This window comes from Exophiala mesophila (genome assembly GCF_000836275.1).
Source record: "Exophiala mesophila strain CBS 40295 unplaced genomic scaffold supercont1.1, whole genome shotgun sequence".
Lineage (NCBI taxonomy): Eukaryota > Fungi > Ascomycota > Eurotiomycetes > Chaetothyriales > Herpotrichiellaceae > Exophiala > Exophiala mesophila.
Window position 1 is genome coordinate 1,395,854 of NW_015622504.1, and position 20,433 is coordinate 1,416,286.

Below are 20,433 nucleotides of genomic sequence, written 5' to 3' on the forward strand. Positions count from 1 at the left end.
CAAAGAGGGCCAAAGAGGGCCAGAAGAGGGTCGAGATGACGGATGATGCGAGCGGGGAAACCGGCCACACGTGATTCAAGTCGGAATCACTGGCCAGAAACACATGAGAGGCGGCAGCTCCACTGGGTTTCCTCCACCAGTGTATGACAAGGTTCCCAGTGGTGACACAGTGCATCACCATTAGGCTAGGACTTCGATAGACTTCACTACAGACGCCTACGACGCCTCATCATTGCTATCGAATTATGCTGTATTGATACTGCTGTCTCATGCGTATAATGAGATAAGATATCCTCGTAGAGAATTCCTGGCCCGGCGGACAGAGATGGACCAATCCACGCACCTAAAGACGTAATTATTCATCATTATTGTCCGTACTCGGACATTGGCATCACCGCCATTTGCCGAGGGAAGGCACGGGGTTCCGAACTTTGCTACTTGTGATGGTTTCAGCCTGCTCACGCAATGAGGAGGCTGGGTTGTGACTTTAGAATAGTGGACGCTTGAATCAGTACTCCGTAGGCTAGAGGTGCATGGCTATTCTGACAATTTGTTATCTATCATTGACTGCATGAGGCTCCTCCACCAGAGGGCAGCATTATCAATAATACTCCGCTGTGTTATGCTTCGCCAATGCCGGAGATTCCAGGATAAGCACACCCGTTGGACCGGACTTGCTGCTACAAATGCCCATGTTCTCACAGCTCTGAATCAGAGTTCCAGCTGGCGAGTCAGGTCAAGGTGATGTAGTTGGAACTTTTGATTGGACTTTAAATGGTGGATCTCAAGATCTTCTTCCCGCCCACAGATCACTCGTCGTCGCTAATTTATCATCTTGCTTAGATAGTATCCTTCGCCAGACGAGATAATATACATGGATGTCAGCCGTGGCGCGGGAATCCCAAGTTCTCCATCATACTTCGACGGTCCTTCATCGGGTGTTGGCCTTGAAATCCCAGGCCAGTCGCAACCAAAGCTCGTAGTCTGCTTTGCTCCACAAAATGCACATCCAATACCCCTTGGGAATCCGCTAACAAAACCTGGATCCTAAGCTGATTACAGATGTAAGAATGCACATGCTTGATTAGCCCGACTGTCCGGGATAGAAATTCCCAGCCGGCATGGGAGAGTAATAGAATGGCGGTTGTTGGCCGTTGTATGCATTTGGCATGCCCGAAGTGCCGTTGGCGGCCACCGCAAAACCTCCACCAAGTTCAGATGCGTACATGGGTTGCGGATTGTAGTAATACACCATGCCGTCCGATTCATGTGCAAGGTGGTTTCCTCCCTCAATTGAACCCATGCCGGGGAGGTATCCAACATGATGCGCCTGAGATCCTGGCACAAAATTGGGCGCAAGAGCAGGCCCACCGACCGCATTTCCAAATGGTTGGCCCATATATGGGTAAAACATGGCTGGGTTTTGATATGGAGCCCCATAGTACCGATGGCCGCCCATCATCGGATATGGTTGAAAGCCCGGAGCAAAAACGGCACCCTCGGGGATTTGTGACAACGGCGTGCTTGCAGAAGCACCAGAAGTCGTCTGTTGCATCACGCCGTCGGGGGTCCCAGTTGCGGCCATGTGAAGAGGAACTTGCTGGTGGAAAGGTTGTTCTTGTTGTTGGGCCGGACCCTTGACCAGCAACGACGAGGGTGAATCAATGGCGGCGACCGAGACGGCCTTTTGAGGTCGAGGCTGGTGCATGGGCAATGCCACAGGTTGATTAGCGTAGTCTGGAGGAGGGTATACATAGTTGAAGGGCGGGGCCACGAAATTTCCATTGACTACTGGTGGAGCTCCCAGATGTGATAAGGATGGATGGGGACCGGCAGAGGGCATGCGTACAATTGGGCGGTTGGAATCAATCACTGGCAAGCCCATACTACCCATACGCGACATGATAGACTCCGCAGGAGATCTCATGCCGTCCCTCATGGTAGATGCACCCATGGACGACTTTCGGCTCATGGCGACGCTTGGTGTATATACGCTGCCATAGACACTTGGGCGGCGACTGCCGTGGAAGCTACCGCGACCACGACCACGGGCGTATTGCTGATTTGGCCTCATTGCTCGAGGAATGAATATGAATGATCTTTCAATGCTAGGGAATATGTACCGTGGTGGTTCATTAGGAATAGATATCCGAACGGGTTTGTCCCGTCGCAATGGAGGTCGATGTTGAGGAAGGAGGGTGTGGTGTTTTATGACAACATTAGGGCCTTGCTTCTTCTCACTCATGCCAGGCAGATAGATCTGAACCTTGACATTTCCGAGGACAGTCGAGAATGAAAAGCTTCGATTAGGGCCAGGATTGGTGCCAGGGGGCTTTTCGTCCGAAGCAGTCGGGGCATCGGCTTGATTTTTAGGATTGTTGAAGTCTTGTTTGGGCGCCAACTCATGTCTTTCGTGCAGATCATGGGCCCACGGTTTGTCAGCTGGCTCTAAAACACCAGCACCTCGTCTATGAGAATGTTAGCATTGATCACCAGCAATGACATGTAGTACACGTACCCTGCAACAGTAACAGCCGGGCCATAGGCACGACCTCGACCTCTGGCCGCGCCACGAGCATGCCCATTTGAGGCTCCACTTCGATCATCGTGAAGGAAGAAACCTCCTCTCGTGGGTACGAATGCCGGATTGGCATTACGCTGCTGAATGTATTCTTGATGCTCTCGCCTTGATCGTTGAGCAAAGGTCTCGTGGCGGGGAGGCATAGAAACGGGGGCTTCGTCTGGAACAGCTGGCTCCTCGGTTGATTTGGCAAGCCCGTTGACCTGTATTTTGCCAGAGTTTTGGGAGGAATCGTTAGTGTCGGGATCTTCCAACGTTGCTTGGGCATCAGGGTCGGCCTTGAGGGGGTCTGTCTGTTCAATTTGCGGCTCTGGCGATGATACACCATCTCGGGTTTTCTGACGCTGGCGAATGGGAACGGAGGCGGTTGTCTTGATAGGACTCGGCAGCTCTCTTTCGTCTTCGCTGGACTCGCTATCTGCAGCCTCGTCGCCTTCACCGTTAGTAGCTGCAGAGCCTTCACTTAGGGAACCGTCATCGAGGTCGCCAGTAAAAGAGCCTTCGTCTTCCCCATCATCTTGACGCCTACGCCTGCTGGCAATGAGATTCTTTCTCCGGGGAGCTGGCATGGCTGCAGAGTGAACGGAGAGCGGTGGACTGGAAGGCCGAAGAGGAGATTGAAGCCGGACAATTTAGGACACAAGAAATGAGATCATTCTCGAGCGATGGGAACCGAGCGAGCACTCGATAAAGGAGAGAGGTGGGCGGAGGTGTGTGTCTGGCTGGAGAGACAAGTTGGCCTATGCAGTCATATCGACAAGCAACGGAGCCGTGGAAAGACAAGCACCAAGCATGCGAACCCTTAAGAGGAACGCGGCGACTATCGGCAAGTCGAGAAGCGATGGGCCAGATGGGCCAAGCAGGGAGATGTGGTGAGGAAGTGGAGTTAGAAGCAGTTGAGAGATGCAGGTTTGTAGTCAGTCTCTCGACCGTCGAAACACATGGATCACGACACAAAGAAGCTGCGGTTCGAGCCCAACTGATCGACTCTACGAGAATTTGCCCCAGGTTTTTCCAAGACTGCGCCAGACCGTTTCACGCAGGAATCTCGGGGCTGTCTACATGACCTTCCACGTGACCTCGCGCCGCGAGCGCCAGCTCCACCAATCACGATAGGACGACAAAAATTTGAGGATAATCATAAAAATGAGCTTAATGATGAAGAGGTAGGTTCATTGGTTCTTTTCCTCACAAATGAAGACGTGGATCATAGTACAACGAATCTCAAACAACTCCTGGCCGATGAGATTGAGCACTTCTGTACCCAAGAGACGAAGCTTACCGAAGAAGACGTATCTAGTATTGCAAAACCTACAGGTAGACCGGATTGCGACATTGGACTGATACTACACTGTTAGTCTAGAGAAGGTGGGGTATAAAATTCTGGGACGATGGTAGCTAGACTATCTAATTATTATCTAAGAAGGGCTTAGGTCTAGACAACAGCTTCGCATACGACTAGTATTAGAGAGGGGAGGGACGGTTACGAGGACATAAGTCGACTTGTCCCGCCTCACAGTGGAAGAAGCAAAAGCTCTATTTGCATAAACAACTGTCTCGCCGTCTTCTTGAAATGAGAGAGAGGTGGCACTTGCCCTTGACAAGGATGAAGGGCGGGACCGTCTAGCCTCGCGAATTGACTCATTGGATCCCTGTAGGCCATTCCCGATTGCCAGGTTGGGCCAGTGTCGGCTTGCCTCTCCTTTCGGCGCGGGTAACAACCATAGATGGGGTGATCTGGCTCAAGGCGAAGCCGCTCTCGTCGAAGTTATAGATATCTTCGGCGATCCCATACTTCAACAAGTTTGTATTACGCGCAAGATTGAATCAACCTTGAATTAAGCCAGGGTCATCGCACAGAGCCCGAGAATAGTCGTACTTACGGCCAAATTAGTACCATTTTCAGCCGTGGCTGGCGCTTTACGAAGTTAGAAGCCCAGTTCTTGCTCGACGCGTGCCTCTTTATGGGTTCAGCATAACGTATTCCAGGCGGACAGCCCGACACAATACCCGCCTACCAACTCTAACGCCATATTCGGAACTGACATCTTAACCAAACGTCGTCTTCTTCCCCTTCGCCTCAACAATGGCTCCTGTCAATCTCTGAACCGTTTCCTCGGTGTATTTGCCTGGCTTCTTGCTTCGTGTCTCAGCATCTCGCTTTGGTCTGCGGTCAGACGCGGATCCATCCGCAACCTCTAATGTAGACACATCCTGCGCTTCATCTTCCTGACCGGCCTTGCTACCCTTTCCAAAGCGCTTCTGATACCGTGTTGCCTTGTCCTCGGCAAACTCCATTCGTAATTTCCTCCCTTTGAGCTTCTGTAGCCATACCCGTCGTTTGTTACTCCTGTCCGGATGTCGGATTCCCTGAGGGTCACTATCTTGTTCCTCCACCCATCCACGCATTGCCGCTTGTGCAGAGGACAGCTGCTCAAAGTCCACCCACGCATATCCTTTACACTTGCCGCTGTCTTCAAAAGTAGCCATGTGAGTATGGACGATGGCACCACAGCGGCCAAAGTGTTGCTCCACTTCCTCAGCTGTGGTCTCGAAATCCAGGTTGCCAACGAAGATGCGTTTGCTTGCAGGTTTGCCTTCAGATTCCTGACCCTTGCCCGCAGTTGCGTCTGGCCTCCCCTCGAAGCTTTTGGCGTTTTTGATCAACACTCTCCGGCCATCAAGGAGGGCTTCACTGAATTCCAGGGCGATGTCGAGGGTCGAGGCATCAGCAAAGTCAATGTATGCAAATCCTTTGTTTGCTGGTTTGCCGAATTTGGCTGGCCCCAGAGGGAGATGAATCCTCGTGATCTGATCTCGCGGAATCGAACGTGATGAATGAGTGGCGAAAAATCTCACCAAGTCGTCTTTGGTAGTGCCAAATGATAGATTACCTATCCAAATGCCATATTGTGATCGTTGATTATCCTTCTGAATGGCTTTGGTACTGTCTTGCTGCGTCTTTGGGGCTTGACTAGGGGTTGCAGATTCCCCAGTGACTGTCGTCTTTGATTTTTTGGCTTTGCGCAAGGCCTTCTTCGATGGCGGTTCTGGTGCCTCGACATCAATTTCAATTTCTGCAGCCTCAAGGTTTCGTTTTCGCGAAACAGGCTTTGCTTCCTGTTCGCTAGAATCAGTGATGCTCATCTTGAGGTATTATTCTATCAAGTTGACAGTTTTGATGCCGTTTGAATCTTCGAATGGTCACAATGTACCTTAGTGCATTGAGTCTTTACGAGATGGCTTTTTTTCTTTCGGCGAAAAGTTTTGGATGTCATGGACCTTAGCGGGGAAGGTTTCCGGCGGGTGTCTAGCCTATTTTAAGGGATTAGCTTTGGCGCCAGTGCTTAATTTACAACAGATTTCCTACGGAGAAGCATCTGCCAGGCGTGAAGAACGCGCCTAACATACCTAAACGCAACTAAAGCTAATTCTCGCCTGACTGGCCATGAGGCAGCGCGGGTGAATCCAAGCAGCGTGTGTTTCCATAGATTGAATGATTGGAGTCGCCATTCTAACTTCTCCTTCCTCGATCAACACCAAATTCCAACCCTTCGACATTTTTGCTCAGACATACTTTCTCTCCTCGATCTGACTCATCTAGGGTCCCAAATCTGCACGTCTTGTGCGCTTTCACAGTTCTAGCGGACCATCATGTCTTCAACAGGACCACCAGAAACCCCGACTACCCATGGCAAACCCTCAACAGCTGAAGCCTCGGTGTCGAGGAAATCCTACAGGTACATCGACCATCTCTTCTCCTCGGGCACTCTCATCGCTCACAATACCACAGACGAAAATACCGCAAGATCATGGTGACATTCGAAGAAGAAACAAAGGAGAGCAACAACTTGTTCCGAGAAGAACAAAGAATCAATGATATTTCCCAACGCCTCGCGGAACAAACAGAGTGAGAGAAACACGCGCTTGAGAGATGCATCGACGCTAACTTCCAAAGTCAACTGCTCCAGCTTCTCGTCGAACTCAACTCTTTACCTCAAGTACCGCGAAGCCTACGCTACGATTTGACCCCGCCAGGGCATACCGCCGCACCAGATCCATACCCAGAAGAATATCTAGATGATGAGGACGGACATTTCAGACTACAAAAGGCCAGGATTCTGCTACAATTACGTGAGATCAGCAAGGGAGAGTACCACGCGATTGAAGAGGAGTTGTTAAAGTCGGAAGAGTTCAAACCCAGTCTCTCATACAGTTCTCTGCTCCAGATAGCCCCAGACCAAACATCTCACGACAAGACCGATGGTGTTCAAGATGAAGGCATTGGATTCATTACGACGCGGGACGAAGAGCAATACTTGCAAGCCCTAGACAACTTTCTGGATGAGAAGGACAGCAACCCACGGGCACATGTGGCTAATCACCTGGGCAGTCGTGGTGCAGATCGGACTATCCAGATGGAACGAGAGATGCAGTTGAAAAACCCGGTCTCGGTATACAACTGGCTTCGCAGACACCAACCCCAGGTGTTTCTTCAAGACAATGAACCTACCTCAGAAAAACCAACTCGCGCCACGGCATCCAGGAGTTCGGCCAGGAAGAGTACCGGCGCTGCCAATTCTTCTTATGACCAATGGAAACGCGATGCAGACAAGTACGACGATGTGATTGCCCCCAACTCTGCAGCTTCGTCCAAAGGGAAACGAAAACGAGACCAAGATGGAGGCTATCGCCCCAAGGGAGGGAATGCTCGAGGCACCAAGCGAAAGAAGGAGCCTAAAGAGGAGACTGCTCGTAGCAAACGGGCCAAGAAGGCTTCGATGGGTTGAGGGCAGAGATGATTTTGATATAGACCTGGCCTGGTCTTATCAAAGCCTTGTAATTTTAGTCTACATGTGTTACGAACTAGTTATCGGCCGAGGCCTGCGAGTGCTATCGCACCGAGAGAGAAGCGTCATAAAATGGAAAAGTCTTCTCTGGTACCTAGCAGCATACTTTAAACCTAGGTGCCTAATGTGTGTGCCTACCGTGGGTGTGGAATGGTCGAACTGAATCAGAGTCAGTCTCTGCTCAATCACACGAACTGCCATCGCTACCAAAATCCATGCCGCGGCAGGAATACCTTAGCGGATGACTTTATAAGTGATTATCAGTAATACCTATCTTCAATGCATAATTCTGCAGAAATGGTCAGAGTCGCCCATGCGATGTCATGCATGGATCACGGGGTTCCACACTCTGATTAGTTTCTCTGTGCATAAGGTATGCAGCAGACTCGGAACTTGAACTTGTTCTGGCTGCATCGGTACCTAGGTCCCTAAAACCACGTAGGCACCCTTGCACCTGGAAATCTGGGCATCCAGGTGAAACTCTCGGGGGCTTCGGGGGCCTCGGGCTCCTCTGGATGCTCGATGTATCCGCGTCCGGGCTCCATCAAAGCTCGCTAGGTCCCCTCCGTCGCCCCTTGGATCCATTAGACAACTTGCACTCTCATTGGTTCCTCTACAACTGATCAACATATCAACTCTATCTCAAGAGCCGCCAATCCACTTCTGGCTCTGCACGACCCATTTGCATACGTCGCTCCTCCTGGCATTTCGCTGCACCAGCACCGCGTCCAAGTCCAAGTAAGCCGCCTGCGGGTGCCCAGTTCATTTCAACGGCCCCAGTCAGATGCGATCAAAAGCCATCCATGTCTACACCTGTTCTCATCAACGCCTGTCTTTGCAGTTCTATAGATATTCAGCAATGATCCTCTTCCCTCACTTCCCCTGATCATACTTTGGGTCTACCGGAGACTGCCGGGCCCTCCATTCGTCCTCTTTACACATGGCTGGCCTCGAGCAGATCGAGGTACATTCAAGGGTAGGTCGAATCTCCATGCTTACCGCGACTGTCGCCATTGACTATCTTCCAGAGTTACTTGGTCCGCTGGCTGAATGCCAAACAAGAACATTCCATCTCCTGGACCCTCCAACCTCACAAGAAGTCCCTAAACTTTGGCCTATTCAAGCACCCAGGCCCCTTGTCCACCTTGTCAGCTTCCCACGCGTCACTCCCTCCACCATCGCCGAATCCATCCGTACCTGAAGATGAGAAGAATGACTCAACCACCCACCCCTCCGTCATTAATAAGTTGACCGCTATCGGTCTGAAACCCATCCGATGGATCGGCGTATGTGACGCCGACAAAATTTCCCAAGGCATCTATGATGTCCCCTTGGGACAGGGCGGCAACTACGCCCTGGTCTTCGACAATACCTTCTCCAAGAGCGGCTCCAAGACTGCCACTGTCTTCCTTTTCACATATCCCACCGCCTGTCAGCAGCAGATACAATTGGGCGCCCAAATGCATCACTCCCAAGCCATGGCTTCTGCCGTATCCATTGCGTCTGGCATGGCCCCCATGTTTAAAAGGAGTCCACGGCTGAAGGCCAAAGACAAGGAATCCGTCGACTCCTTGAGGCAGGCTTCCATCGCTCATTCGGTCCCCGCCAGTGTTGCGGCTTTATCGGAAGGAGGGAGACTCCCAGAAGAACCTGCGTCGATCCACACGGGAGTTTTGCAAAAGCGCCGGAGGAAAAAGCATCAAGGATACGCTCGTCGCTTCTTCTGCCTCGACTACACTTCTTCTACGCTGTCATACTATCATGACCGGAATTCCTCTGCCCTCCGCGGAGCCATCCCCCTCTCCCTCGCCGCTATTGCCAGCAATGCAAACTCCCGCGAATTTTCTATTGATTCTGGTGCCGAGATTTGGCATCTCAAAGCTAGCAACCCCGCAGACTTTGACGCGTGGAAAAGCGCTCTGGAGACAGCCACACGTTTGATGCTCGAGGCCGCTACCCCCGCCGATGAGTTGCGTGTCCAGACCGGCGGTCCATCAATGGCTTCTGGAGAGTCTGCTGTCAACCAACAAGAATGGGCTCGACTGGAAACTCTCCTGAGCAGAATCTCTGGTACGCGCGATGCGGTTCGCAGACTATGTCTGGACGCGGTTTCACAACCACTGCCCACCACCGCGGGTTCACCAAGAATCCCCACAGGATCTCCAGGCCCCACGCCAACGGATGGGCCGACTGAGGATTACTTTAGACAGGACGAAAAGAGGCCCTTCTGGAAGCGAAAACCCAGTGCCACGGCTGCCCAGAGCAATATATTTAAGCGAAGTGTTTCCGCTCAGTTGGTCGTGCCTGCTCCCGGAGTGGAAACTTTACTCAGGAATGGAGTCGGGCCTTACCCTGGCGCGCGCTCCAGCTCGCGTCCGTATCTTCGCCACGAGGAAAGCATGCAAGATCACTGCAAGGCAGTCTTGTTTGATCTCGACTCAGTCGTGGCCGAGTTCTCTTCTCTTATGGCCGAGAGCAAGGTTAGGAGAACTACACCTCCCAAGTCGGCCGTCTCGAGGTTGAGCCTTCAATCGGTTGATTCTCAGGAGTATTTCGATGCAGAGGATAACTCAAGGCTACTCGACATCCACAGCGATTCAGACAATGACGAGAGCAATGACGAAGGGGTTGGTGTCGACGAAGATTCTGCAACCAGTAGCGACATTGGTGACGATGCGCTCGAAGTTGCTAAAAGAAGGTCAGGCAGTGTCTCAGCATATCTGCCGCCCCGAGCGAAGCAATTAACCCCTCTACCGTTGGAAGATGTTCGTCGACGCACGACCGTAGCTGCGCCCACCATCATGCCACCCAGTCTGATCGGCTTCCTAAGGAAGAACGTAGGCAAGGACTTGTCGACCATTTCCATGCCAGTCTCGGCCAACGAGCCTCTGTCGCTCCTTCAGCGAGCAGCCGAGCAGCTCGAGTACTCTCAACTCCTTAACAGTGCTGTTCACTTAACGGAGACGTACGACCGACTGATGTATGTCACGGCATTTGCTATTTCCTCATTATCGAGTTCCCGAGTCAAAGAACGCTCGATCCGGAAGCCGTTCAATCCTATGCTTGGAGAGACGTTCGAGTTGGTCCGCCAAGATCGGGGATTCCGGCTCATTGCAGAAAAGGTTTCCCATCGCCCTGTGCAACTAGCCCTACATGCCGAGTCAAAAGACTGGACTTTCACCCAATCACCCCTTCCCTCACAAAAGTTCTGGGGCAAGTCGTCAGAGATCATCACAGAAGGCAAGGCACGTTTAGTCCTTCATGGAACGAACGAAGTCTTCTCATGGAGCGCCGCAACATCATTCCTCAGAAACATCATTGCAGGAGAAAAGTACGTCGAACCCGTCGGCACGATGACGGTGCTTAATGAAACAACCGGTTCCAAGGCCGTGGCAACATTCAAAGCCAAAGGCATGTTTTCTGGTCGAAGCGAGGACGTCGAAGTTCAAACATTCGATCACAACGGTCAGGGACTGTCCATCGCCCTGTTCGGGACGTGGACCACTTCACTACAACTCAAAGAGCCCGGCAAACTCACCAAATCCACCATCTGGTCGGCCGGACCACTCGTGGACAACGCACCCAAACACTACGGAATGACAACCTTTGCAGCCGAGTTGAATGAAATCACCGCGATCGAAGAGAATAAACTCCCTCCGACTGATAGTAGATTACGGCCTGATCAACGAGCACTCGAGCGTGGTGACCATGATCGCGCGGAAAGGGTCAAGAATCAACTCGAAGAAGGACAACGAGCCCGTCGACGAGACATGGAAGCTTCAGGTGAAGCATGGAAACCTCGATGGTTTACTCGTGTCGAACTCGGTGATGAGGTGGTGTGGAAGCTCAGGACGGGTAAGGACGGATATTGGGAAGAGAGAGCCCGTGGTGAATGGACTGGTGTAGTTCCGGTCTTGGATGTGTGATTGATATATGATCTATGGATGGGATCCAGGGACGGTGGAAAATTCCAGTTTTGGATAAGAACATGCCCCTGCGCCAGGGTCGTTTTTGATATCAACGTCAATCAATCAAATGCATGATTCTGCATCAATGAAAAGAAAGACTCTGTTGGCCTTCCACATGACCCTATTTTCCTTTCATAATCATACAACATGTAAACCTTTCGTCTTCACATGGGAGTGAGTGTCCTGGAGAATTGGCCCATATTTTGAATTTTCATTCATTACAGAGAAGATATATTTCTTTACATACCATGTCATGCATCCCTAATGGTGATAGTGTATCAAGGCCCCCCAAGTTCATTCATGGCCTCAGCCAGTCCGTGATGCCGCATTCGTCACTGCAGCAGCCACAGCCCCAGCAAGGTCAGCATGAAAATTTGGTCTATCCAACGCAAATACAGGACGTAGTCTCTGTGCTGAGGAGTGTATCGACTCTTCTTTCGCACCAGTCCGAATCACTGCCATATCAACCCTCGACATCGACATTGATATGGCCATATCTTTCTCGTCTGTCCTCTCCCCATCAACCTCTCTCATCGCACTGCCATTACCATGATTCTCATTACCACCTTCATCCACCGCATCCAACGTCTTCTCCCTGCGACTCAATTCAGAACACTCATCCGCCTCCGTTGCTCCCGCGAACGAAGTCGTCAGAGCATAGATTGGAGTCCAATTTCCCAGAGAATGGGAATGCCCCTGCGTTACACGACCAAATCCAGCTGTTGCAAGAGCTCGTCGAGACCATCTATTCCTTAAACCGCCGAAATGCCAATCTACTGGTGATGGCTTCGCCCAGCGATCTAATGCGTTCCTGGTGTCGATCAGACCCTGTACGCTGGTGATGTCGATGTTATTCACGGTGGAACAGTCGATGACCATGGCTTTTAATGTTGGGAGACTTGTGTCTTGGTCACTGAATGAGGTTGGATTGTCGCACCACATTGCTTCGGCGGCGTCGGCTTTACTTGGAACGGTGGTGCGGCGCGTGTGTGCGTAGACGTGGTCGGCGAGATTTTGGAGATGGTAGGCTTGGTTGAGGTAGTTGAAGCCTTCGGGGAAGTGGTAGATGAAGACTCCTGGGTGAGGACTGGCGACGACAATATCAGGGTTGGAGGCGTCGTTTCTTCCTTCATCGAGATATATGTCGCGAGTTTGAGCACTTATTGGTGAGACCTGGCAGTCTTTCGACGGGCAAACTGTGCCATTCGTCTTGTCATCCTTTTCCGCGGCTGATTGTCGCTGCTGGATTGAGACCTTGCCTAAGACCTGCCCCTTGGTCCGGGCGATGCGGATCAGTAGAAGAGCTAAGGAAAGGCCGATGGTTACGTATATGGATGTCTCGAGACCAGTGAAGATGGCTACCACCACGCCAATCACCCAGATCAAACATTCGAATGGCGAGAGACGCCAGTATCTCTTGACCGTGGAAGGGGATGCAATGAGATTGAGCACTGCGTGGATGATCAGCCCTGCTAGGGCGGCTCGAGGGATATAATAGAAGACTGCCGTCAAGGCGTAAAGAGCAAGCAGCAAGACCAGAGCACTGAACAGTCCTGCCAGTGGTGTCCGAACAGCTGCTTTGGACAGCACGGCTGAGGCGCCGAATGAGCCAGTACATGAGTATCCACCAAGAAACGGGCCCAGCACGTTGGCTGTTCCTTGTGCCATGATTTCTTGTGACGGATTTACCTGATATCCGAACCGTTTGCCAAAGTTCTTGGCGATGGCGATATGTTCAATGACGAGGATGACAATGATGATTGGACTCTGCGGCAGAATAAGGCGGATGAGAGCCCCGTCAAGTGAGGGGGGGCCTGCGTGAATGAAACCTGAGAGAGCTAGCAGTTAGATCCAAGAAGCGGTTTTGAGACAAATACATGTTGGACGCGTAAATCAACTTGCCTTTTTCAATATGACCAACGATCCTGAACTTGCTGCGGTCTTCGGGTAAATTGCGATTGACGAGCCAGCTGACCAAGGTATAGAGGAGCATGGCAAAAGTCAATCTCAGCGACGATATAGTCGCCCATACACGTTTGCGCGCCGGCTGGCGGACCTCCATCTTAGCACAGACTCGACGGACAACGTCCAAGAGGATCAAACATGTAACACCGAGTGCAGCATCTAGATGGGTGTCACCAAGGTGGCGCAACGTCGCGATGATGACCTTGTAAGGTTCCTCGCTCGTATTAATTCCCGGAATTCCCATCATGACGGGAAACTGCGTACAAATGATGGTGATGCTGGCGGCAGTAATGAAAGCCGACACGGGAATATAAGGAATGACTTCCACAAGCCAGCCCAAACGAAGCAGGCCGACGCCGAAGAGAATCAGACCGGTGATAAATGACAAGGTTTTGGCGATTTCAGGGCTCGTATAAGTGTCTGGACGTGAGTTGTGGACATGGTTGATGACTTCTCCGACTAACAGAGAGCCGACGGCAGTGGTCTAGACAAAGTCCCCAAAACGGGGGACGAACAGTCAGCATCTAAGAAGACCCTTCCTGTTTTCGTTCTTCTTCCAAGCATTGAAGAAAAGTAAATAGGTTTTCACATACCCCGATCACTATATCCTTGGACGTGCCAAAGAGCCAGTATGTCGCCGCACCGGCAAAGGAAGTATACAACCCAAAATCGGGCGTTAAACCCGCCAGCAGTGCATAGGCCATGGCCTGGGGTATCACCACCAAACCTACAGTCAGTCCTGCGATACAGTCGCCCATCAGCCATTGGAGATTATATCGAGGGATCCAGTCGATGCATGGCAGGAGATCGCGGAGGTATCGAAGACTGCCATTAGCGGTGGGAACTAGTTCTTTCAGAGCACCTGACACCGTCGGCTCCTCCTCGTAGTATGGAACGACGACATCCTTAATTTCCTGTGGAAGGGACGTCGTTTCTGTGGTATCTGGCACCGATAGTTCTTGCGTTGGCTGTGTCTTGGTGCTCCTATTCAGGATCTTTGGGAGTATTTGCATGTTGTCCGGTTGCCTGCCCAGCTGGAGTAAGTTCGGGATATTGACAATCGATGTGGTCTATCTGCGGCGGTGGCTTCATGGCGAGAGAACCGGCCGGGTCTGTCTGTTGAGGTTTCTCATGCCATGATGAATGATTTCATGTTCTTTCGACAGTCCCATCATGAGGCATTAATCGTAGGTGGGATCCAGGCTCTCCGCTTCGACTGAGTTCGCCGATCGCCCTGGATCGAGTTCCCCGAAGCATCCCGGCGATAGAGTGGAGCATGGGGATCACCACAAGGGAGTGCAGCGGAGAGAACTATTGCTATCGCTGCATGTTGTGAAGAGAGATGGACTTAGTTGATCAAGGTTGAGTCTCCGAACCTGCTAATATGGTGACTAGAGCGTGAGACTTCTGGCCTATTTGGCAGTCCCAAACATAGTGTCAATAACTCTGACGTAGATGGTCGAAACCGATAGTGGCCGATCTTCAATGCAGGTAAACAACTGGATTATGACTCCAGCAAAACGGTGAGTGGACAAATGGTCTTGATTTCTGTTCCAACGCTTATAGAAATACATATGAGAAAGACTAGTTTGTTTCGTGATGTGCTGTTCAAGCCTGACATTAAGCAAGTCTTGATCTGCAAATGGAAGCCCGTCCCTGCTTTGGTCGTCACCCAAAAATTGGGAAGTCGAACTTTCCAAGCAGGCTAGATATTGTCCCTCCTTCTTCGCTCTCCCAACCAATCCGTCCATAAACTCGTCAGGGATTGGAGAAGAGGACAGTCATGACAGGTGTATCACCACTGAGCATGTTCCAATTTCAGAGGGACATGAAGCATGCGCAACCCCGAGGAAGAAGGCCGAGGAAGACGTCCCGCCCGAATGTTGATCTGTAGGGATTGATCAAGGAGTTTAGGTGGACCAAGGGTAGCATCTCGCTGTTGACGCAAGGCTACAAAGTCGGTCTCAGTGACATCCTCCTTCAGATGTTTGTTCTGGTCACGTTGCTGCCGGACTGTCATCCACGGCACCCGGCCCTTTTGATCCTCTGGCGGATAGTCATGACCAGACCAGATTTTGACGTGATCTGGTAGTTGCAGCAGTTTTCTGCCTGACCGAAACAGCATCAGCGCGTCACCACCGGGGAAGTCGGCGCGTGCGGATCCCAGATCGGCGTGGAACATCGAGTCTCCTACAAAGACATTGTCTGGTGAGATGAAAATGGTCAGTCATTTGTTTCCAACCCAGGTTCTTTCATTGTGGGAAGAGTTCCCTTACCTCCAATCATGTATCCCATATGATCTGGTGTATGTCCAGGTAGGTGGATGGCAACGCTTTTCAGCGACCCAATGTGGAACACCTCGTTGTCCTCAAAGAGTTTGTCAAAGACACTCTCGTATTCCTCGCTTGGAACACCGTATCTCCCAGCCCATAGTTTCTGTACGTCGGCAATACGCTTTCCAATGCCGACAGCGGGCGCGGTGCCCTGGGATTCGGCAAGTTTGTGTTGCAGATAGTTGGCTGCAGTGAGGTGGTCCGCGTGGGCGTGCGTCTCGAGGATCATTTGCACCTTGTATTTGTTCTGGTGGACCATGTCTAGCAGGGAATCTGCCGTAGTCGTCAGAATCTCCGAGCTTGCACTGTCATAGTCCAGGACCGGGTCGATGATGACGGCTTCCAGTGTCGCAGGATCCGCAACAATGTACTGCCATGTGCCGGTCTTTTCCTCGTATATATCGTGTACGACTGGTTCTTGTTCTGCAACCACGCCTAGAGTAGCATGCGATGCTTGTCGTACTTGAGTGGCTTGTTTCTCCATAACACTTTGCAATGGGATTCGTTGCAATGGTAGAGACGGTGCTGTTGCTTGCTGTGGTCGAGAAATGGTGACAATACCTCTTTTTGGAGCATAAATAGAAGAAGTATTCAAACAACGGCCCGAGAAAGATCTCCCACGCGACTTCATATATCGAGTCGTCGCATTCGGTGACTCGCCCAACTTCAGTGGGCTTGCACGAAGGGTTGCCGAGCACCTGGAACAACGCAGTGTCAAAGACATGCTTCCCTGAGAGATGATTCCAGACCCATCTAGGACTTGGTGTGTTCCGCTGCTAGTTATAAATCCACATATTCTGGAACATGACATCGGTGTTGACCAAATATGCTTTACGATGTGGTCGGGGATTTGATCGCCGTTCAGAATGACCCCAGTTTCTATTTCTTGCCACATGCCCGGAACCCTGGTTTGATATATCAAGGGCCCACATCTTCAGCGTGATTCTGATTTGCTAGTAACTAGGATTATCTCAGGCGACCTCACGGGGAAACACCAGGTCCCCGAGATTACTGCAGCCTTTCGAAGTAAACATGCTCACACAAGGATTTTTTACCACACCAGATGATATGACGGGTGTTGAGTCGGGAGGATTTGGGATCTGAACATTCCGATGGTCATGCCACGAAAGGGGTTGTAAGACTCGTCGGCGAAGCTACATGAGAAAAGGGTTGTCGCACATTCTAGACTTTTTGTTAAACTCATATCACAATTTGCAATTCAGTCACTCATTTGGGCCTTGCCTAGAAATGTCTCAATCAGCGGTGCAGTCAGTGTTGCGCAACCAGGTTCGATCGAAGGTGCGATCGAGCATCTCTGTCCATCAAATACAAAAGTGCACACTGGCAACTGTTGCGCCGATTACTTCCTTGACCAACTCTGGAAAGGGTCATAAAGTGGTTGTTGTCGGAGGTGGAGCTGCAGGTCTCGCTGTCGGCCATCAACTGCTACGTAGTGGCAAGTTTGCAGCAAATGACATTGCCATCATCGATCCTGCAGATCACCATAATTATCAGCCAGGATGGACTCTCGTTGGGGGTGGGCTGAAGAAGAAGGAAGACTTGCAAAGGCCGATGCAAAGCTTGATTGATTCAAAGTTGAAGTTCTATCAGGAGGCAGTGACTGGCTTCGAACCAGACAAGAATGTCGTGGCATTGAGCAATGGAGACAAAATCACCTATGATCAATTGGTTGTTGCGCCAGGCATCAAGATCAACATCGAAGCCATCGATGGTCTATCTGATGCTCTCCAAGACCCCGACTCAATGGTGACCACAATCTACAGTTACGACCACTGCTGCAAGGTTTTCCCGGCGATCAAACGGTTTAAACAAGGCAACGCGCTCTTCACGCAGCCAACAGGCATTGTCAAATGTGCCGGAGCACCTCAGAAGATCATGTGGTTGGCACTAGATCATTGGAAACAACAAGGCTCGTATTTGCCAAAGGCGCCTTCGCAGTCACCTATCAAGATGACCTTTGCAACTGCTTTACCAGTCATGTTCGGGGTGCCCAAATACAGCCAGAGACTCAACCAGCTGAGAGAGGAGCGAGGAGTTGACGCCATGTTCGAACACGACCTCATCTCCGTGAAAGACAAGGTTGCCACCTTCAAGAGTGCCAACAGCAAAGAATTGATTCACAAGCCATTCGACTTCCTTCACGTGGTACCAAAAATGGGACCATATCCATTCATCAAAGACAGCCTCCTTGCCAATGAAGCAGGATTCGTCAACGTCGACGAGACGACTCTTCAACACAAGGAATATCCCAACGTTTGGTCACTCGGCGACGCCGCAGCCCTTCCCACTTCGAAGACTGCCGCCGCAATCACGGCACAAACTCCTATTGTGGTTCAAAACGTACTCAAAACACTTGAAGGATCAAAGACATTGAGTTTGTATGACGGATACACTTCTTGCCCGTTGACAACCGAGTACGGTAAAGTCATGTTGGCTGAGTTCAAATACGGACCTGAACCAAAAGAGACATTTGGTAAATTTTTGGGCATTGATCAAGCCACACCACGACGGTCTTTCTATTACATGAAGAAAGATTTCTTTCCTTGGGTGTATTATAAGTCGATGGTTAAGGGTACGTGGGCGGGTCCCAAAGGATGGACGTCTTGATCAAGATCCTGATCCTGATCCTGTACCACTTGAAAAGTTACGCTGGGGTGCGTGTGTCACATTGTGTATGTTTTGTGGCATCAGCAGTAGATACAATAGATTTGCTATTTTGGATGGTTATGACTTTAGTGACTGACTGAGGGGAGTTTCAGCTTTGGAATCCCCATTCTCGGACTCGAACCACGACTGTAAACGAGTCTTTGAGGAATAACTCGTCGATGCTGCAACCAAGTCACTTTGCCGACAACGCTATTATGAGATTAACCAGCCAAAAAGATTCCTCAGAGCCGGTGTTCGCTGCAGCTCATGATCCAAATATTGCATTTTCGTTCTCTTGTGTTCGAGACCATGCTGAGGTTTCGGCAAATGTGATTCAAGAAAAGGAGAGGGATTTCTATGCGACTTATCAATTGACAAGTACCATGCCAATGAAATATACGGAGTATATTCGATCGGTGGGAGAGTTTTTGGGTGTGACCTTCCAAGTTAAGCAGGTTCCATATGAGGAGGCTGTGAAGATGTATTGTAAGGGAATTATTGGGAGCGAAGAGGTGGATCAGGTTTATAGGGATGAGCCGGAGAGACTTCTGTTGTATTACAACAGGCGAGGTATTGAAGGAAGTCCTGGGATTTTGCAATGGTTGCTTGGTAGACCGGGGATAACACCAGCGGAATTAGCTGTGTCGATATTGGAAAGTAGTAGGGAAAGCTCATCTAGATAGGACCAATGTGCCGTCGAGCCTCGAGGAATGGCCCGGCGGTTTTGAATTTTGAATGCATATCTTTACCATCTTCGTCGTGTTTCTCGGATTGAGAACAAAGGTCTGGCGAGAGTATTACACGAGATCGCTTGGTACAATTTCTAAGTTCCTCATTTTCTACAAATGGCTACAGACGGCGACTAACCCCGAGTCGCGTGTCCTTCGCATAATCACCTCGCCGAAGTGGGCCATGTTTCTAGCTAGGCGGTGAAAAGTCAGGGGAAAATTTGAGCTCAACAATGGAAAACAGATAAGTGGCGGGCAGGACAAAAAGGACGGGTTTCATGGATGTCAAAGGATCTATCATTTTGATCATACTCGGAGCTGGCCAAGATGTCCAGCCAGCAGCTCCGATATCCTTTCTGGTTTGGCGGAAGTGCGAGTTGTATGGCAGCATGCGTTACACATCCTCTTGATTTGAGTGAGTAGATGGATATATTTTTTTGAGGGCCGTGCTGACGTTCTTCGCCAGTTAAAGTATGACCCTCTATGAGTGAGAGAGTCAGTTGTGCCATGCTCATAAGTTGTCAGGTTAGGCTACAAGCTCAAGCAGGCATCAATTCGCCTGGCCTAGTGGATGTGTGCACAGGCATCTTCAAACAAGAAGGGTTGTCCGGATTCTACAGTGGATTGTCAGCGAGTCTGGTGCGTCAGGCCACTTATTCGACGATCAGATTCGCGGTGTATGAAGATGTGAAGCAAAGGTTCGGGCCCAGCCCAGATGCATTTGTGCTAGGGATCATTGCGGCTTGTTCCGGGTTCGCAGGAGGTCTGGCTGGCAACTTTGCTGATGTCGTGAACGTGCGCATGCAGAACGACAGTGCATTGCCAGAGGCGCGGCGCAAGAATTATCGAAATATCTTTGACGGCGTAATAAGGATAGTTCGCGAAGAAGGAGCAGCAAGCTTGATGAAGGGGTGGATGGTCAACTGCACTCGAGCCACGGCTCAAACCACGGCACAACTGGCGACTTACGATGTGATCAAGCGATATCTGATGGAACACACAAGCCTCCAAGGAGAGTGGTCATCTCAGTTGACAGCTTCATTCCTGGCAGGACTAGTGGCCACGACGGTGACGAATCCGATTGATGTGACCAAGACACGCATCATGTCCACAACCGAAGCAGAGGGTTTGTTTGCTGTGGTGAGGACCAGTTTCCAGAAGGATGGACTTGGGTGGATGTTCCGGGGATGGCTGCCAAGTTTCTCTCGAATTGGACCGTAAGTCAATACTAAGAGAGGAGATTGAGATGAAGACAGGAATGACAAGGCTAACCATGGCAGTCACACGGTTTGCATTTTCCTTTTCTTGGAGATGCACCGTCAACTGTACCGGCAGTGGCGA

The 20,433-nt window shown here is 50.8% G+C and overlaps 8 protein-coding genes across 8 annotated transcripts; 4 read left to right on the forward strand and 4 right to left on the reverse strand.

The window, feature by feature from the left end:
- Positions 1-508: 508 nt before the first annotated feature.
- PV10_00448 (uncharacterized protein) lies at positions 509-3,490 on the reverse strand. The gene is made up of 2 exons (XM_016364531.1): positions 2,519-3,490; positions 509-2,468 (listed from the first exon to the last, which is right to left on the reverse strand). Exons 1-2 carry the CDS (start codon positions 3,148-3,150, stop codon positions 1,085-1,087), a joined length of 2,016 nt encoding a protein of 671 aa, XP_016228180.1. The 5' UTR covers positions 3,151-3,490; the 3' UTR covers positions 509-1,084.
- A 1,080-nt stretch (positions 3,491-4,570) lies between these two features.
- PV10_00449 (uncharacterized protein) lies at positions 4,571-5,787 on the reverse strand. The gene has a single exon (XM_016364532.1). The coding sequence runs from the start codon at positions 5,726-5,728 to the stop codon at positions 4,631-4,633; it is 1,098 nt and encodes a 365-aa protein (XP_016228181.1). The 5' UTR covers positions 5,729-5,787; the 3' UTR covers positions 4,571-4,630.
- A 260-nt stretch (positions 5,788-6,047) lies between these two features.
- On the forward strand, positions 6,048-7,524 carry PV10_00450 (uncharacterized protein). The gene is made up of 3 exons (XM_016364533.1): positions 6,048-6,321; positions 6,375-6,491; positions 6,540-7,524. The coding sequence occupies exons 1-3, from the start codon at positions 6,236-6,238 to the stop codon at positions 7,369-7,371; spliced, it is 1,035 nt and encodes a 344-aa protein (XP_016228182.1). The 5' UTR covers positions 6,048-6,235; the 3' UTR covers positions 7,372-7,524.
- Positions 7,525-8,163: 639 nt separating this feature from the next.
- On the forward strand, positions 8,164-11,452 carry PV10_00451 (uncharacterized protein). The gene is made up of 2 exons (XM_016364534.1): positions 8,164-8,407; positions 8,460-11,452. The coding sequence occupies exons 1-2, from the start codon at positions 8,372-8,374 to the stop codon at positions 11,355-11,357; spliced, it is 2,934 nt and encodes a 977-aa protein (XP_016228183.1). The 5' UTR covers positions 8,164-8,371; the 3' UTR covers positions 11,358-11,452.
- Positions 11,453-11,653: 201 nt separating this feature from the next.
- PV10_00452 (uncharacterized protein) lies at positions 11,654-14,451 on the reverse strand. Its single transcript, XM_016364535.1, has 3 exons — positions 13,958-14,451; positions 13,302-13,848; positions 11,654-13,228 (listed from the first exon to the last, which is right to left on the reverse strand). The coding sequence occupies exons 1-3, from the start codon at positions 14,375-14,377 to the stop codon at positions 11,706-11,708; spliced, it is 2,490 nt and encodes an 829-aa protein (XP_016228184.1). The 5' UTR covers positions 14,378-14,451; the 3' UTR covers positions 11,654-11,705.
- A 440-nt stretch (positions 14,452-14,891) lies between these two features.
- On the reverse strand, positions 14,892-16,455 carry PV10_00453 (uncharacterized protein). Its single transcript, XM_016364536.1, has 2 exons — positions 15,641-16,455; positions 14,892-15,569 (listed from the first exon to the last, which is right to left on the reverse strand). Exons 1-2 carry the CDS (start codon positions 16,419-16,421, stop codon positions 15,160-15,162), a joined length of 1,191 nt encoding a protein of 396 aa, XP_016228185.1. The 5' UTR covers positions 16,422-16,455; the 3' UTR covers positions 14,892-15,159.
- Positions 16,456-16,945: 490 nt separating this feature from the next.
- Positions 16,946-19,047, forward strand: PV10_00454 (uncharacterized protein; the record flags this gene model as incomplete). Its single annotated transcript, XM_016364537.1, has 2 exons — positions 16,946-18,290; positions 18,602-19,047. 2 exons carry the CDS (start codon positions 16,946-16,948, stop codon positions 19,045-19,047), a joined length of 1,791 nt encoding a protein of 596 aa, XP_016228186.1.
- Positions 19,048-19,599: 552 nt separating this feature from the next.
- On the forward strand, positions 19,600-20,313 carry PV10_00455 (uncharacterized protein; the record flags this gene model as incomplete). Its single annotated transcript, XM_016364538.1, has 1 exon — positions 19,600-20,313. The coding sequence occupies one exon, from the start codon at positions 19,600-19,602 to the stop codon at positions 20,311-20,313; it is 714 nt and encodes a 237-aa protein (XP_016228187.1).
- Positions 20,314-20,433: the final 120 nt, after the last annotated feature.

Bases quoted from the DNA above. Each gene is read 5' to 3' on its own strand.
- PV10_00453 (XM_016364536.1), bottom strand. From the start codon at position 16,421: ATGTCTTTGACACTGCGTTGTTCCAGGTGCTCGGCAACCCTTCGTGCA. The intron at 15,570-15,640 runs GTAAGGGAACTC...TCATCTCACCAG, and splicing joins TATGGGATACATGATTGGAG to ACAATGTCTTTGTAGGAGAC.
- PV10_00450 (XM_016364533.1), top strand. From the start codon at position 6,236: ATGTCTTCAACAGGACCACCAGAAACCCCGACTACCCATGGCAAACCC. The intron at 6,322-6,374 runs GTACATCGACCA...ACAATACCACAG, and splicing joins GTGTCGAGGAAATCCTACAG to ACGAAAATACCGCAAGATCA. The intron at 6,492-6,539 runs GTGAGAGAAACA...TAACTTCCAAAG, and splicing joins CGCCTCGCGGAACAAACAGA to TCAACTGCTCCAGCTTCTCG.
- PV10_00448 (XM_016364531.1), bottom strand. From the start codon at position 3,150: ATGCCAGCTCCCCGGAGAAAGAATCTCATTGCCAGCAGGCGTAGGCGT. The intron at 2,469-2,518 runs GTACGTGTACTA...ACATTCTCATAG, and splicing joins CCGGCTGTTACTGTTGCAGG to ACGAGGTGCTGGTGTTTTAG.
- PV10_00451 (XM_016364534.1), top strand. From the start codon at position 8,372: ATGGCTGGCCTCGAGCAGATCGAGGTACATTCAAGG. The intron at 8,408-8,459 runs GTAGGTCGAATC...ACTATCTTCCAG, and splicing joins AGATCGAGGTACATTCAAGG to AGTTACTTGGTCCGCTGGCT.
- PV10_00449 (XM_016364532.1), bottom strand. From the start codon at position 5,728: ATGAGCATCACTGATTCTAGCGAACAGGAAGCAAAGCCTGTTTCGCGA.
- PV10_00452 (XM_016364535.1), bottom strand. From the start codon at position 14,377: ATGCAAATACTCCCAAAGATCCTGAATAGGAGCACCAAGACACAGCCA. The intron at 13,849-13,957 runs GTATGTGAAAAC...GACTTTGTCTAG, and splicing joins CCAAGGATATAGTGATCGGG to ACCACTGCCGTCGGCTCTCT. The intron at 13,229-13,301 runs GCAAGTTGATTT...TAGCTCTCTCAG, and splicing joins CGTTGGTCATATTGAAAAAG to GTTTCATTCACGCAGGCCCC.